Here is an 18148-nt window from a genome sequence, read left to right as displayed (position 1 = left end):
ATTGTTTTTCTTGGTGTTGTTGTTGTTACTGTCGCTGTTGCTGTTGCCTTTATTGCTTTGTTGGTGGTGCTGATTAGTTACAACATTCCGAATTGTTGAAGGCAAAACGCAAGCAACAAGAATAAAGGTTGTAGAACATAAAAGACCGTAAGTACTCGCATGGTCTCCGCTCAAATGTGGAGTGTGCTGGGTCCGCCGTGTTAATGGGTGCATTGTAGGGGGATACAAGAGCGGTAAATAAAGGGAACACCCATTTAACAAGTCAACGATGCCATGCAAAACCATAAATAAAACTTTTTAAAGCCTTACACAAACAATAACAATAACAACGACGGCCAACAATGCGTTCAGGCTGTCGAATGACGGAGGCAGAGGTAACAACACGAACATGCACACGAACTGCCTATAATACATGGTGTCGAACACGATCCTTATCTGTCGCCGGTTTCCAGCGGTCTGTGCTGGGCCAAGACATGCAACACACCGAGAACCGGCAATTGACAGGCGACAGAGAGGTGGCAAGTGTAGTGGGAGCATTGGTGGGAAAGACTGCTTTAAAGCTGCAACGAGTTTGAGGACGCTTGGCTCCATCACGTTTCCAACACAGCTGTCAATTGCCGACACGAAGTTAGGCTTGGACTTGCCAAGAGCCTAGTGATGGCGATGGGAGTGGTGCGGTAATTTGCTGTCCAATTCGCATTCATTGCGTGAAATTGTCGCGCTAATCAAACACGCCATTAAAATGCTCTGCACATTCCAGCCGCGGCTGCTCTGAATATGACTGCCTTGTTCACTGCATTGTTGTTGCCCTTTAATGTGCGCATGCTTAGTTGTTGTGAGTGCTCACTGGTGTCAATATTTTGCTGTCAATAAGATATCATTTTGGAGGGGATATGATTATAGGGTTAAGAGGGGAATTTCGAAAGTTTAGTCCTTAAATAGTTTAAAATCCTTAAAAATATGTGAGAGGTCCTGTAGAGTCAAGACAAGCTAAGTAAACACCAGAACAACCTTAGGACTAAAGACAGGAAATGGGAAGTTTGTTAGTTGTTGATTACAACAGATGTCAAATGTATTTAATAAAGCCCACAGTATGGATTTAGCATCTGATCAAAAATGATCCGGACTGACAAAACAAAAATTCCAAATAGATAATGCGTATTTCAATTTTTCATAAATTTTTTGCAAAAGATTCAGAACTTTTCATATTATTCCAACATTGACATACTTTATACCCCAAATATTAGCCAAAACGTGATGAGTCGATCCATAAATCGATTATCGTCCTTAACAGAGGTGGATGGAGGGCTCGCATAAGGAAAGTTTTCGTTGACGTCACGACCTTCACTGAATACAACCCTGGGAGTTCGGTTTCTCACTTTAGCTCGACTTCAAGCGGATGTTCTTTGGCTACCCAAAGGATAATTGGTCTAAGACCGGAAGTCGTGGCTACTCCCAAGTGAATGACGCTTACAGAACTTTCCTCACTTGGGTGAACTTCTACATATGACTTCATCCTTCATACCATATAATAGAATGAAAGCATACCCGACTATTGGGATTTAAGTCAGTTTGGCTTTAGACCTGGAAAATCAGCAACTGACCAGATATTCACCATGCGCCAAATTTTGGAAAAGAGGAGAATCGACACACACTACCTCCTAGTCGATTTCAAAGCTGTTTTTGACAGCATGAAAAGGAGCTGCCTTCATGCCGCGATGTCTGCATAACTCCCGCAAAACTTCTCCGGATGTGTAAACTGACGTTGAGTAACACCAAAAGCTCCGTCAGGATCGTGAAGGACCTCTCCGAGCGGTTCGATACCAATCGAGGTTTCAGACAAAGCGACCTAACGTGCGACGTCTTCAATCTACTGCTGGAGAAAACAATTCAAGCTGCAGAACTGAATCGAGAAGGTACAATCTTCTATAAGAGCGTACAGCTTCTGGCGTACGTCGATAATATTGATTTCTTTGGTCTCAAAATCGGCGCCGTTAGCTCTGCTTTCTCCAAACTGGATAAGGAAGCGAAACAAATGAGTGTGCTAGTGAACGAGAACAAGACGAAATATCTCCTGTCATCAAACGAACACTCGTCACACTCACGACTTCGAAGTCGTAGATGATTTGGTCTATCTTGGAAGATGGGGAGAGATGAAGAAGAGGAAGACCTCCGCTCCGTTGGAAAGACCAGGTGGAGAAGGACCTGTCTTGGAATCTCCGATTGGAGCCAAGCAGTGTCTACGCCAATAAAGAAGAAGATGTTGTATAGTATGTTTTTCTTGTGGAAAATTATTTCTATATTTGGAAATGTAAAGACCATAAAAAATACAACACATAATTTTATTACGCAATCTTATTAAATACTATGCTGTTTTATTATTCTTCTCTCACTATTTTTGGATTCTATTATGGAAAAGATAATATAAAATGGTTAATAAAAGACAAAAGTCAATATCCATTGAGCTCAAGTCGGAATACCAAACCCCCTATCTCCTCTTATTTGCCCTAAGTCCAGCTGCAGCTTATGGCATTCATTTAATAACATAATTTTGACTGTCAACCAATTATTTTTCGATAAATTTCTCCGCTGCACCCTACGCTTTGTCACAGTCTGTCATAACCACGTTATAAAGTGATAAAAAATAATGAAGTGAGTCGCGCTAAAGGCACTCATACACACATACGCGTTAATAAATAAATTTCAACTGACTATTTCCACATTTTAGGTTATAAAATTGGCGTCTACGAAAGAGCCAAGACAACAGCGACAGCAACACACATTGCCTTCCCCCATTAAGCGGTCAATAAAAAATACAAAATCTCGAAGAACACACAAAAAAGTTAAAATGAATACTAAGAAAATTTTTAACTGTCAACTGCCCACCTGCTGGGCTGTCCTAACCGCACACATGCGCGCGCTCCCCCGCACCTAGCGCCTCCTTACGCGCTCCCCGGGCGACGTGTGAAGATGCTCGTCTGTCTGCCGGCAGTCAGCCTCCACGTTTGACACACTCTCATTTACAACTGAATGTGCTTATGTTTGTTGTTTTGAAAAGTTGTCATTGTCTTCTGTTATGTCGTCTTGTTGGGTCAGCTGGTCTCGTGCTGCTTGTTTATGTTTGTTTTGGTAATTCTCATGTGTGATTTATGTCAGTCGTAGCGCCATTTTATTTTAATTTCCTCGATTTTATTTTGCTTTTAGTTTAAATTTACCACAAAATATAAACCTTTTCCTCTCTCGGCTGCTTAAAAATAATAACGACAATAAAATTAAAAATATGCGCTGTTAGATTAATTGAGTTTTATTCGTTCCTATTCAAGTCAATCAATTTGGGCTGGTAACACGAGGCGCGCGAGGCATGAGTGATAGGGTCGTGCGAAACAATTGATGGCCGACTATTAATGTCACAGTAATCTGTCAACTACGCTTAAAATTCAATTCGTTCTGCAATGTTAATGAACTCGATATTACATGGGTCCAATAACTAGTACCGACCTCCTAACTGATTTCGAAGAATATGTAGTGTTTAATGGTTTGAATATACAAATTTTTCTATGCGATACTTATTCTGGACTAGGCTTACTTAGACTTTAAGCTCATTACAATTAAATAGTTCCTAATGTCATAGCTCAATGGTTCGTAATTAATATTGATAAAAGCGGCTCGTAAGGCACGAGTTAGGAAATCTTTTGGAATCTAATCCTAATATGAGTAGTGAACGGATATCTAGATTCCTTATCTCTAGCATTAAATTACTAAATGATTAGACTGGTTTGGTCAGCAAGACTGATGAAGTTGCTAGGTTAGGCATTTCGATCTTCTAACTGGAGAATGGAAATGGGTAGGAGCTTGGTTGGCTTTTGTTTCTCTACTGGATATCGTCCGGTCCAAAATAAAATGTAAGATGTATAGGGAGTTCTCAAAAAAGTCCACTTTTCAAGGTTGTTGGAGTTCTAACTAGACATTGCCCAATCGAGATTTAAGCGGCAAAATTAAATATTTTATTGGTTGCTTAAAAGTAGATAATATAGAATCATCTCAACATTTCACTCCAGAATGTCCCGCTTTTGCCAGATTAAGGTTAAAAAATCTGGGACATTTGTGATTCTGTAAAAGAAAGTAAATTAGTCGAAAACTTTTGAGAGTTTCCGTTAAAAATATTTCAAAGGGTCAATGACTACACTCCGAATTCGTTTTATTGGATTCGAATCTAGCAGAGTGCTTGCATTTGAGACTCCGCTAGAGGAAAGTACTCAAAACATGAATAACTGAAGAGATTAGAAACAATATGTACTAGCGCCACGTTAACCAAACGGACCATGACCAGCTGGAATTCCTGATCGAAGAGAAGAAAAAAGTTCTCTTAATGAAACTCTTGTGGACCGGTTAGGTTGGGTCGTAGGTTTGATCGAAACTAGATGAATCTCACATGGACAGATATTCGTCCTTTGTGGCACCCATAAGCTTCTAAAAGATAGATCGCCGGATTCTCATCCTCCGACGAAGCAAACTAGAGATATAGCTTGGTACTGGTTAATGGTATTGGAATGTACAGCACAGAGATTAACTATGCTAAGAGGCAGTAGTTAGGATGATTTCTTAAGGTAAACGTTTTGTGCGCATCAGCAACTTCAATAGGTTTGCCAAAGATGTGTCTACGGAGATATTTCAATTTTAATCCAGTAGAAGGAAGTGACAAGATGATTCCACCTCATCATTCTCTAAATTGCCTTTTGGACAGTGTCCATTCAAAACACCTTTAATTGAGGCGAGATTGACTCTGCTAAAACCTTGAAGTTCGGATGACTTCTTACGGTTCACACTGAGTCAGAACAATTTCGCAGTCGAACAAGTTCTGGTCGTTTATCAGCGTCTGCTGAGCTCACTGGAAGTCTAACACCAGAACGCAACTAGACATCGGAGAACCGATTCGACTCCAAACTTCTCCATAGCCAGTTCATCCGCTTTACAGTTTCCAGCGATTGCGCTGTGACAACTATTGTGGAATATCCAAAGCAAATTAGAAAAATAGCCTAGTGGTGGTTAATGGAATTGGTATGTACACTATGACAAAGGACAGATTTTAGAAGTCAAAGGTCAATGACCTTCGGTAGAAAATAATATTTGTCATTTTGAAAATGTCTCGCCGTAATAAAATTGAACAATGTTTTGACCATATTTATGCATTCAATAAAATCATCGATTAATAATGTGACATTTTAGACGACAATAAATATGCACACACCTACAAACACATGCAAATATATACCATATATGGATGGGTGTACGAAATGCCAGGGTGGCAAAAACAATAGCAACAATAAGAAAAATAAATACATACATATGTGTGAAGTTTATTGACATTCACCATTTTAGGCAACCAATTGACAAGCTAATGGTCATAGCAAAAATACTCATGCATATTCAGTAACTGAAAGAATAAACTGACATAGCCACTTTGGTATCGGATTTTCTTGAGAACAAGCACACGCACACATGTCTATGGTGCTGATATTACAAGATATGTGGCTGTGTGTGTAAAACGGTACATTCTTTGCATGAACAATCTGAAATTAATATCCGTATGACTGTGACTAGCGGTGTAGTGGGGTGGTCGAGTGTCAAAACCTTCGGCAGCGGCGGCGGCGGCGGCGGTGACAATGGCGTCTACTACACAAATACTTATATTCGGCAAAGGTGTTTCGGTGGTCAAGGTGTACCCGCACACATAGCTTTGTTTGTCTCCGTCGGCCACTCAGTGACTCTAAACTATGCGACAGTTTAGCCACATACTCTACATGCATACATACATACATACCAGCACTGCTGTCGAGTGGACAGAAAATCGATCATCGGCTGGCGCTTACTGCCGGCCATCTCATTCAACTTGCTGCTCGTATGCGTGTATATTGATACCCACCGATGTTTTATGCATGTGAATCAGGCATTATGTGACCGCTGCTCTGCATATATTTATGTATGCGCTTTAGTACAAGCGTTCTCAAATGAAAACATGTTTCAAATTTGATATCTTAACAAATGATTTTTTATATGCCTAATTCGTTTTTGTTGTTGCTTTTTGTATGTTTTGAGTATTTTTTTGGTTTTTACTGTCGCCGTGATTTTATTTTCCATATTTTATGCATATTACTTCTTTAGTTACCTGTGACGCGGTGGTATGGCGCTCAGTGCCGTTTTGTAATTGACACCCAAATTAGTGGTAAATTATTTTATTGTCTATCTAACTGTTTAACCGATTCGTTTCATATTTTCGTTATGGCTGCGTGGCTTGGCGCTCTACATTATCTCACTTGCATGTCTCTGTATGTAATTTTGTATGTAAGACGATCATTTATGTTATGTTAGATGTTATGTAAGTGTGTGTCTTTGATTTTTCATTTCTTGGAAACTCATTTGCATAGCTTACTTGCCATTAAAATTCGATAGCTTCATCGACTTTAGGTGCGTTTTATTTATGTAAACTTCCTAATTTTATTAATCAGATAAGCGTTTAAGCGTTGTTTATTGCATTTCCTGTCACTTAATAATTGAGTTATTTAAAACGGTATTTATGTGTTCACGTGCGTACAAGTGATGGCGGTCGTTAAGTGCTAAATATATTCATTTCAATTGATTTGAGAAAATTAGAAAAAAATTTGAATGGATTTCGGAAAAGCTGTAGAATATAATATAGAGAACTGATTAAGGGACCACATGGGTTTCCTTAGGTAAAAAACAGCTTTTTTTCTACAATTTTTTCTTATTAAAAAATAAAATATTTTATTAGAAATTTTTATTGTTACAAACATACATTATTAACAATAAATAATATAATATAATACTGAAATTTTCGGAAAAAAATATTTCAAACTCGGCCATTGCGACGCCATTTGCGGTGGCCCCTCGGAAAAACAGATGCGCGCTCGTTGGCAGGATAACTCCGTACAGGATCATCTGAAGTGAAAAAAAACGTTTTTAGTTAAAATCTTAACTTAGAACTTGGAGCAAGGCAAAACTCTGAAAATTGGATTTTTGGCAGACATTTAAAAAAAATGAAAGTTTCAGAGGAAATTTCGCGACTTTTTAAAATAGTTGTAATTGAAAAAAAATCCTTTGTCCAAGTCTTTAAGGACTGTATCTCAAAGACTCGTGTAAAATTGCATGAAGATCGGTTGAGTAGTTGTCGACAGTTTCGAGGAAAACGCGTTTATATACGGCGCACTTAGCCTAGCTAGCCTCGAGCGTAGAAGTTCTCAGGGCTGCATCTCCGAAACTATTACACGGGTCAACTTGAAAATTTAGGACAATATTCTAGAAGTGTTGTAGAATTTAATAATACTCTAAGAAAACTTTCGACTCTTTGAAACCCGTAAACCCTTGTAACCTCTTAAAGCAGAAAGTTAGCGAGGGATGAGAGAGATGATGACCGTCTCAATGAATTTGAATGAATTTTTGTTAAAAAAATAATAAAATATTGTGCTTTTGGATGTAAATCATTATTATCTTAAGTGCACCATCTGATCAAATTTGACCCGGATTGGTCCATATAAAGTGCGTGCGCATACTGAATCCACAAACAATATTTTCTAGATTGGTACACACTTTTTTAATGTTCGTGTGATGTTTGATCTCTATATGTCAATTAGTCTGAGCCTTGCAGCTGTTTGTTCTTGACGAAAAGCTTGTCTGGCGATTTTTACCCGCAAAGAATTGAGCAGCGAAATTGCTCGAAAGTTTGTGTTTCCAATGGAATCACGGCTACGTTATCAATGAAAATTTTTTACAAGGTTTTTGGGAAGTCTACTTTATCGTTAATACAATTATTTGAGTGGCACAAAGCATTCAGTGAAAGTCGTGAAACCATCGACACATGCCTCATGCGAGTCGTCCAACTTTCGCTGCTAATGACGATGACATCGAAAAAGTCAAAAGAAACAGTGCTGGGAAGTATTCGTGTTGGATCTCAACATCTCTTATGGATCTATTCAATACATTTGGTTTATGTTCTGGGTATGAAGCGTGTTAATGTTAGACTAGTACTACAATAACTGAATATTTTGACAAAAACGCTGTCGAGTTCGCAAGGGAGATCCTTGATAATGTAGCTGAGAAACCTATCTTCATTAAATGCATCATTACTTGTGACCAGACTGCGCTTTATGAATATAAAGTTGGAACTGTCCAACAATGCAGAAAATAATGCTACGAAATTGTTTCGAAATTAAAAAAATCAAATTTCGCTGAAGGAACTGAATGTCTCACTCGAGATTTATAACAACGGTATGGCATATTGGATTAAGCGTTAGTATACATGTATTGGCGCAGGAGCCTATTTTGAAGCCAATAATTAAAATATGTTTGAAATTATGTCAAACTGTAGTTTTTATCAGTCCGGGTCAAATTTAATCGGATGGTATATACACATAACTGCGATCAATCTAATTTCTATAGAGTTCTTAAAAGATTCTAAGATCCTTCAAACGAATTCATCATTCGAATATCAGAGGTTTTCTAGAAGAAAAATCCACCGAAGTTCGAACTTTGAAGATAAGGAATAAAGGGAGGCTTCTGTTTGTGCTTTGTTTGTATGCATAAATATTGTATCCTCAATTCTTTGTTAGTTTGGCATAGAATTCAGGTTTATTTGGTATGAGCTCAGTAGTGATGTCTCGCTCACACATTAAGCGATATTGAGAGCCTCTGCTTTCTCTCGCATATATCGCAGCGATTTTTGAGGCCATTCCTATCACTTTTTGTTTGTTCATTTTCATTTAATTCATGGATTGAGAATCTGCCTCAAGGTTTCTACAATCTAAAGAGCCTTGTCTTTAATATTCTATGATTGTCTGTAAAGTAAACCCCACAATATCTTCATGATATTCTCATTCATTCCATTAAATCTATTGGAAAGTCAGGATTCAATAAGCATCCTATCGAAATAAAAATTTTGTATACAAAATTGAGTTTTGTTACTTTGGGCACATACTCATGATCAATGTGCTAAGTCTACCTTTGGGTCTAACACTATGTACTAAACCCATCTTAAGTTATAAAATTCCGGACATTTTTGGCAATCGTTCGTTTCAATTTGATGAATTGAGTTGTTGTAGGTTATTTTCATTTCCCAATAAAATTTTTGCCTGGGTTTAGAAGCTCATAATTCAGCACGCCCTTCTGATCTCAAGAAATACAGAACTTTATCTTGGCGCTTCTTCAAGAACTGATATGTGAAGTATTGCTTGAAGTTTGGCTCTGACAATTTTGGTTCCTTACCAATTTATTTCTAGAAAGACTTGTCTCAAATTTTGGACATGTGCATACTATGGTAAGTTGAAGTGCTCATAGCGAAAAACCTTTCAGCTGTATGTAAAAAATAAGCCCCTCACATATGTAAGTAACATATATGTATGTATGTATATCTTCATATGTACATCCGATTGCCCATAAAAGCTGCTCGGCCATGTTGGTGGTCTAAAAGTAATTTTGTCTAATGACTTGGAAATCCGTCAGCAGCAAAAACATAATGGAACAAGTAAACGTGCTGTACAAGTACAAAAATAACAGTATATGTGTATGTGTGGAACTTTGTTGGCCACCAGACAGCCAATTGACGATCACGTCGGCCATATGTTCACACGTGTGTATATCGGTCAAGTTGACTGGTAGACTGAAAGCACACAAGTAAAAGGCGACTTTGTGGCAAAAGTAGGAAGGGCTTTCTGCACACCCAACACATACCATATGTGTAGTAAGTATGTGCATAGTGCTTTCGTTTAGACATCCGCTTACAAGCAGCAGGAAAGTAGAGAAGCTGTGTGCGGCTCCAAAGCCGTTATGCATGAACGCCAACCGACGGCGATTGCGCTCGTGATTTAAGCAGCAGACGTCGATGCCGTTGGCACGGCTCCCCCAACACGGCTGCCACCTTTTGCTGTGCAGGAGGCTGCAGCTGTGCTGTACATTTGCAGTATCAGCTGCTCTGCATATATTCTCAAAGGCGATCGGTGATCGTGTGTGCAGTAGACTGTCCGATCTGTGTGGTCGTCGGCCTTATGGCTTTCCTGTGCGGTTGGCTGTCTTACGAGACACGGTCAGTTGCAATGACTGAGCACGTGTGTAATCCTATTAACCGTCAGTCAATATGAGCGCGCAGACTTGACTCGTACGTAATGCTGTATGGATTTTGTTTTTGTTGTGGTGTGAGTATGTAGTGTGGTTTTTATGAAAATAACAAAAATTTGTTTGTCTACTTTTCGAAAAAAATTCCGTTAAATTATTTATTATTAAATTAAAAATGTTTCTGATAAATATTTTTGACAATTTTTAGAGAAAAACTTTGTTTACACTTTGTGGGTCGAAAAATGATTTTTAATTTAATTTTTAAGCACTTTATTATACACTGAAGACTGTATATTAGGTTTAGAGCGAAGTATATAAGAACCAGAAGAAAGTGCTGGACACGACGAGCTGAGTCAACGTCTTGGCTAACATGTCGCTCTGTCCCTACGTTTACTTGTGAACCAGTGCCTCAGTTTTTGAGATATCGCTCTAAAACTTTGCATATGCTCTTTTCTCTCGAAGAAGCTGCACATTTGCCGGCAGCGCCGATATCGGTCCACTATAGCCTATAGCTGCCATACAAAGTGAGCGTTAAAAAACAAGTCCTTGTATGAAAAGTTTTATATTTGACAAGATTTCTTATTCAAATTTGGTTTAGATTATTATTCAAGACAACTCTATAATCTTAGAACAAATTGTTCAGATTGGACTACTATAGCATATAGCTGCCATACAAAGTGAACGTTAAAAATCAAGTCCTTGTATGGAAAACTTTTTTATTTGATAAGATATCTTTACTAAACTTGGCATGAATTATCCTCAATGCCAATGATACCAAATCTGAAAATATTATTCGAATCGGATTACTATAACATATAGCTGCCATACAAACTGAACGATCAAAATCAAGTTCTGGAAAAGAAAAGATTTTTAAATTTAAAATTCTACAAAAAATCACGTCAAAGTTGGCATTACCGTTATCTTCAATAAGTATATATGCATTATTCGTTGGTCACTAGCATGTCCAAGCTACACTAATGTGTACAAATGCTCGTGATAAACAAGCGAGTAAATATGTATAATGCATGTTTGTAGTGCACATTTTATAATAAGAAAATTTGATCCTGTGCAAAGTGTATTTATTGGTTTGCTAATCTTGTATTTTGTATATTTTGTAATCTAATTTAATGCAATTAAAGTCAATTGCTTCAAAATCAACAACTCAACAGCGTGTTAGAAGCGTTGATGGCAGTGGCAGGGCAGCAGCGGGGAGTGTTTTTGCGCAATCGAATGCAAAAAATAACGCACATCCTTCAGCGTGCCAAACCGCTATTGGCCCACCTACAACATACATTCCTACACATACATATGTACATACATACATACATATTTGCACACCAGAGCACTCTGCTTATGCCATAAGTTTGTATTTCTGTATGTATCTCGTCAATTTCGCTCACATCCGTTTTGCACTCAAAAGGAGACAGGTTGCATTGGCAATTGAGTGGATTCGCTTATGCGCCGACGCATTGTCCAGCCATTGCCATGGTTCCTGCCAAGCCGCTGGGGGTTGTATGTCTGTGTTTTTTTTTTTTTTGTTTTTGGCTTCATTGCTTTGGCAGTGCGGCTGATTTCGGGAGTTTCGTTTACGTAGGTGGAGAACTTCGCTTATTTTCATGTTGACTCGTCAAGCGAAAATGCAAAATGGCTACGCAAATATTTACCAAAGGCTACACTGGGAAAAATTGCAAGTAATATAACGAAAACTCTATATTAATTTACTACGAAATAACAAGTATATGTATATAATAGAAGTAAAACATTAGCTTCGAATCGTCTAGTGAGCCATCAGCTCCGGCCATCAGCTGGGAACCAGACACGAGCTCGAGAGCTAGTGGTACATTCACTTTAACCACCGCCTCTGGTCTAGTTCCTTTCCAAATGTCTCCACTCTTGAGAGAGCTTCTTTGTAACGGGATGCTGGTCGTTCCTCAGTATACCTAATCATATTTTGAAGGTCATGGTGCCATTCGGCGTTTTTACATCTGAGACTGCAAATATAGCCGCCGCTACCCGCTTCCACCCATCACAGAAGATGGCTGCGTCTTCTCTGCTGCGGTCAAATACCCTGAGTTCAATAGAGCCTTAGTTAATTGCCGAGCGAAGCCTCCTCCTCCTGTGACCTCTGCCGCTTTAATATAAATAAGGAGTCGTCTCCTTGCATCTATCTCACCCAATTAATGATGACGAGAGAAGAATGTACTCTGAAGCCTGCCAAAGTTTTTACGAAACGAAGGCAGTCTTGCCTTTAACCCACTAGCCATTTTTGTAGAGTGTCACCTGTATATACTAAGATGACAGAATACCACGGCTACCAACCCAGGTGTTAACCAAATCCATACACGTTACATTAAGGATAGACCGCATAGGTCAGAGATTGATGGTTCATAAAATTGGCTTTCAGATCTCTTTCATTGACTTTCTGCTGCGGCCTCTAGTTTCATTACGAAATTTTTTACAGTGTAGCTTTATTAAAATTTTAATAGTTTACCTCCTATCATGAACTGCTCTTCAAAACTCATCACATATTCTGAAAATTCTCCCTCTCCTCCTCGATTCAACGAATCTCAACTGAAAAAAAATTACAAAATCAACTTTGCAATTCATTGAATTCTTTTGCCTGATTTAACAATATTCGGGGTAAAAAATCCAACACTCGACCAAACAAGAAAGTAAACTGAGAGAGTTCGAAAGAAAGCAATATTACTTCCAGGCCAATTTAAAGTGTTCGTCTGCTAACAAGGTCGCCTACAAGCGGCTGGACGGTCAGACTGTTGGATAACCGTATTTATCCGACCGTTGCTCAAGCTGCAGACAGGGCCGAGCGCATTATTGGCGACAGGCACAAGGGCGAAAACAATATTAAAGCGAGATTCAGGTGGTACGTTATGACATTTTTTGCCAATATTTGTTGGAGCAGCATGTTCCACTTGTATATTTGCTTGTCTACTCGATTTAATCCCCGTTTTAATAACATGCTGATACCATGTTTCTCCACATTTTAGGCATTTTTTTGCAATATTTGCTTTTGTTGTTTTTGATCAATTAAATTTTGCACAATTGACTGATTTTGGCGGAGCGCCACAGTGTCGTCATTGTGTGGTGTGCTTATGCTTGTTGTTGGTATTCATATTTACGGGTTTACGGGTTTAAATAACAACTTTAAAGACCAGCAGTTGTTGAACTGTCTATAAGCTGTGATTTAATTTTTGGATAACTCAGGGTTTTTTCTGTATGCTCGCTTAAATTTAATGCCGCAAGGTTAATAAAAAGAGCAAGAAAGTGGTTTTGGCTGGCGCCCAATCAAGTGTGTCGGGTTAATGAGGTGAACTATTTTGCGGCTATAATGCGACATAAGTCTGTGTATCGAACCCACAATTTGGCCAGATATCTGTATTTTGCTTGTATATCATAATTCTTGCGAGTTTTAATTTAGTAGAACTTCTCTAGTTTTCTTGGAAGGTTATGCGCTTCGTGGAAGGATCTCAGTTAAGCTTAAGTAGTGTATGGATCACTCGCATTTTCAGCATTTTGATGGATTTCTTGTTGATAGCGTAAAATATTGGATATATGGTTCCGAAATCATTATCAGAAGACTTCTTTGGGTGGATATAGAGCTCCAGTGTAGTACCCCTTTCCAATGAGTGGAATAGTTAATTGAGAAATTCGAATGAAAGAGACTCTTAATCACTTTGCAAGAAAAAGGATTGTAACAGAATTAGATTAGGTTAGGTTAAATTAGGTTAGGTTAGGTTATATTGGCTGATTGTCACGCTTTGCCGTATATAGTAGATCTATCCTTAGTCCCTTTTAATGCCATATGGAGGCTCAGCTAGCTAAAGTATTCGTCATACAAGACGTCAACACTTTTTGTGAACTTTAATTGTTGACATACATATAATTTTGATACATTATTTAGTCCCTTGAACTGCGAAGGTCTTAGATATTTCAGACGAATTCTAAATAGTGCTGGATAGAAGCACAGAAGGTGTTCCAGTGTCTCTCTTATGCCTACTTCTCTTTTTTTTCTGCAAGTACATCGTAGTAGACCTGCCAGTAGGCCAATAACCGTGCTGCAGTCCATGTGAATAAAAAGGATGGGTGTTTTCCTTCAGGGTTCTTGCAAAGGATCTTGTTGATCCTGCAATTCTTTTAGGTTTTCCATTTCGCCCTGATCAGTCTGGCAATGTTTCCGGAAATTTCTCGTATGTCGTTTTAGTAACTTCCGTATTTCCAGTGTTTCCCGTTGTTCGGTAGCCAGACTTATGGCATTTTTGGCAAACTCGTCAGGTGTTTCGTTTCCCGGAATACCTTTGTGTCCTGGAACCCAGTCAGTATATATAACTTAAGATGCGACTGAAGCTAGAGCTAGATATGATTTTGTCTAAAACCCCAGGATATGATAGTATTCGACGCAGTACCCGCCGGTTGACGCTGAGGAATATCTCAAACTTCGTTAGAAAGCCCAAGTGGAGAAGAACCTGGCTAAGCGATATCTACGCCAATGAAGAAGAAGAAATCAAAGGAAGTTATTATGAATAAAATCTGAACTTCAGTAGCGGCAATGCATTCCAGCCTGTAAGACCGTTTCTCTCAATCGGTGGTTATAATTCAAAATATTGATTCTTAATATAATGAGCCCTTTGAGGTGCCATATCAGGAACTTCGCATATAGTTAAGATGTGAAGAAGCTAAACTATATAAGTCGGGGGATTATAAGGGTTATGTCCAAGGTTTTCCTCTACTTGGTAGAGTGCATTTTGGTGTTTTTGGGAGAATGGGAATAAAAGTATCTATAAATGTTAAATCAGTTGCCAGCGGTTATAAAATTTTATAAGAACCTTTCCTAATTCGATATTGTGTCCGTTCAATACTGTTTGCCAAGAACAGTGTCAATGGAAAAGATTTCCAGTTTTTAGATTTTGCCTATTCGGTTTTGGATTTTTTGTTTTAGAGGAAGGTGAGTCCATTGTCAAACTTTTGCAAAACTGTAGTTGAAACAGCTCGGCAATCATATCCTCAATGAACCTGGTAAAATAGAGGGAATTGATATTAGCCGCATCACCAAATTTGTGGCTGGCTCAAACTTGGCTTTATCAATTTTTGAGAGTCTTTTCGATCGAGTTCCTTTTTGGAGTATTTAGGAACCATAATATACCGGCTTTCCCAGCTATTAAAGTTAGATCCGTTTTGTATCAATCTTTTGACCTAAGCAAATCTAACCTTCTAACTTGATCTTCCATATTGTCCCTTTTATCTCTTCTCCTGCTCATTTTAACCTGAATAATTGATATCTGAACTTCCATATTGTCTTCTATTTGATATAAAAGTATCAAGGGAACCTGGTGAAATGGATATTAGCTGCCTCACAAAATATGGCTGGCTCAAACTGCTTTGTCGATCTTGAGTGTCTTTTCGATCAAGTTCCTTTTTGGAGTATTTAGGAACCAACCTCAGCTGTTCAAGTTAGATCCGTTTTGTATCAATATTTTAACCTTAGCAAATCTAACCTTTTAACCTGGTCTTCCATATTGGGCTTTTTATCTCCTTTCCGGCTCATTTTAACCCATATAAACGAGTGTAAGCAACCTCTTATACTAACTATGCGGTAAATCGAGTAAATTATTATCTAAATATTGTCGTCCTAACCCTCGACAATCATTATCGACGACCGAATATTCCAAAAAACCTAGGAACACCTAACCACATACAACTAAAACCAAACTGCAGAAAAGCAATTAAAATCGTTTTGAAGCTTGCCGATGTCAACACCGACGGCAACCCAGTCGCTTGGATACGCCTCGTTCGGGTGGTATATGAGAAAACTAACACAGACACACAAGCGCACACATGCATAAGCCACCAGAGGCGCATTGAGTGAGCGTTTTGGCTGGCATGGCAGGTCGGCTAACTGGTTGGTTGGGCCGACCAGTGACGAAAGCGTCAGAAAAGCGCTCAAAAGGGCGGTGTGTATTGGTGTGCGTCAACACATAAAACCAAAAAAAATGCGTTATATAAAAAAGCAACAACAATTTTTGTTGTGTCACTACCACCACTAAAAGCTGAACAAAAAAAAAACGAATTTTAGTCGCCTTGTTGGGTGTGCATTTGTAACTGTAAGCACGAACGCCGGCAGCTGTCAGCCCACCATAGCTTGCGCGGAGCAGTCGCGGCAGCAGGCCAATCAGTACGAGTGCAACTTTGTTTGAAAACGCATAAAATGACAATTGGAATTTGCAAATGTTTGTAAATACGCGTGCATTTAGGTTACTATAAAAATATGGCATGCTAATTAAACAATAAAAGTGACGTTCGCAATGCGAGAGAATTTAAAGAAATAATATGCTATATATGTATATGTGTATGTATTTTAATATAAGCGCTTATACTTTCATATAAACACACCGAGTATGCCATGCCGTCGGTGAAATGTCAAACATTTTATCTTAACTGCGTTTAATGTGAAAGGCTACAAGCTATAAATGACAAAATCAACAACAACAACAAACTAAAATTTGGCCGCAAACAAATTGACATTTCCCTATTGACACATAAAATGCAACTGCAACTGACCGCTCGCTAATTAATACGCTTGTCTGCCTGTGCCAATTAGCGACGTTCGCAGCTTGTTAATTAATGTTGAGTATCAGCAATTAAAATAACAATAAAACAACAATATTCTAGAACAACTGCATCGCAGAAAAAAAGAAAAAAATATAAAATGTTTAAACTTTGTAAATTTACTGCAAATTAATTGCTCATTAGCGCGTCGTGACGATCATTAACTTGCGCGTATATTAGCGAAACAATCAGCCACAATAACAACAACAACCAGTACAATCAACAGCAATCATCTGCAAGTCTCACCCAATTGTTGCAGCTGTCCGCACTGACCGCAGCGCCTGCTGATATTGCCGTCAGCGGCTGCAGAACGTCACGCGCTTTCCCATCTGCAGTTTTATTGACCATCTGGATTGACACGGTCGTCGTCGCTTCTGGACGCGCGACTGCTGCGCCTTCTTTTCTTCGCCTCATCTGCATACATGTGCGCATGTGTGTGTGTTGCTCTTCGCGCATTGCAATCGCGAAATCGCGACATTTATTTATTACAAGTGTCAATGAGTGAATGTCAAGTGTCGAAGTGATTTACTTGTGTCATCGTATTGCCGTCGGCAGCTTTGATGCGCGTCGTGTTTTTTTTTTGTGGAAAAAATGTTGAGAATTTGCTTTTATGTTTGCTTTTCGTATTGCGGATTTCTTTGATTTGCTGCAAGTAGCGCTATAATTTAACGGTTCGTAACAATATATCTGACTGGCGCTGTGTGTTGGCAGCCGTAGTTTGTGCAACATTGAAATATGTTGTATAATGTGCCGTGTTATCAAAATTTTTCAACACTGGATTACTACAAGGTGAGTTTAGATGCTATTTAACGGAATTTTGAATTTTAACATGGATATAAGTACATATGCTTATATCGATTAATTCGTTCTGCAATGCAATAGTCTGTATCGATCGAGTTATACTTGAGTACCTAATACTTTAAGGTATTGATCATCAGTTTTGAAAATAGTTAGGTTATGTAAGTTTATATATAAAACTCGGATAACTAACTGCTACGAACAACGAATTCATTTTATAACGGTTATAACGGTTATATACTCCACGTTACCGTGGTAAGATTCAGATAAGTTGCAATCGAGATCTTCCAACGATAGGCTCAGGAAACGTGCTGTTTCGACGGGGTCGGACCATAGGGAGTGGTGCGTCAGTGGGATTCGTGTGCCATGCAAAGAGGTGGCTTATTGCACGCAGAACATATATTAGACATGTCGGGGTCAATTCTGGATAAGTAGGAGTTTACCTTGCTACAGTATACAGAACGAAGCGCCAGAAGGGTCACTCTCGATTCACGCTTTCACACGAGTTCTTCGTTAGCAATGGGTGGTGGTTTGACTCCAAGTACGCACCAAGTATGCACCTAACCTAACCTAGGATGGAGCTTTTTAGCGCAGACGCTGCAGAAAA

The 18148-nt window shown here is 38.8% G+C and overlaps 1 protein-coding gene across 2 annotated transcripts in view; it reads left to right on the top strand.

Moving 5' to 3' along the window:
- LOC120769784 (developmental protein eyes absent-like) overlaps positions 1 to 18148 on the top strand; it is a 94997-nt gene that overhangs the window by 2729 nt on the left and 74120 nt on the right. Inside the window, exon 1 of one of the 2 annotated variants that reach the window (XM_040096970.1) lies at positions 16328 to 17532. The exons of the other annotated variant lie outside the window; for it this stretch is intronic. Within the exon in view, the coding sequence (XP_039952904.1) occupies positions 17479 to 17532 (54 nt within the window). The 5' untranslated portion in view covers positions 16328 to 17478. Of the gene's footprint in view, positions 1 to 16327; positions 17533 to 18148 lie in introns of those variants that run through there. 2 annotated transcript variants of the gene reach the window in all.

This window comes from Bactrocera tryoni, chromosome 2 (genome assembly GCF_016617805.1).
Source record: "Bactrocera tryoni isolate S06 chromosome 2, CSIRO_BtryS06_freeze2, whole genome shotgun sequence".
NCBI classification, from domain to species: domain Eukaryota; kingdom Metazoa; phylum Arthropoda; class Insecta; order Diptera; family Tephritidae; genus Bactrocera; species Bactrocera tryoni.
The sequence above is the reverse complement of the archived record's forward strand: the minus strand, read 5'-3'. Positions and strand labels throughout refer to the sequence as shown.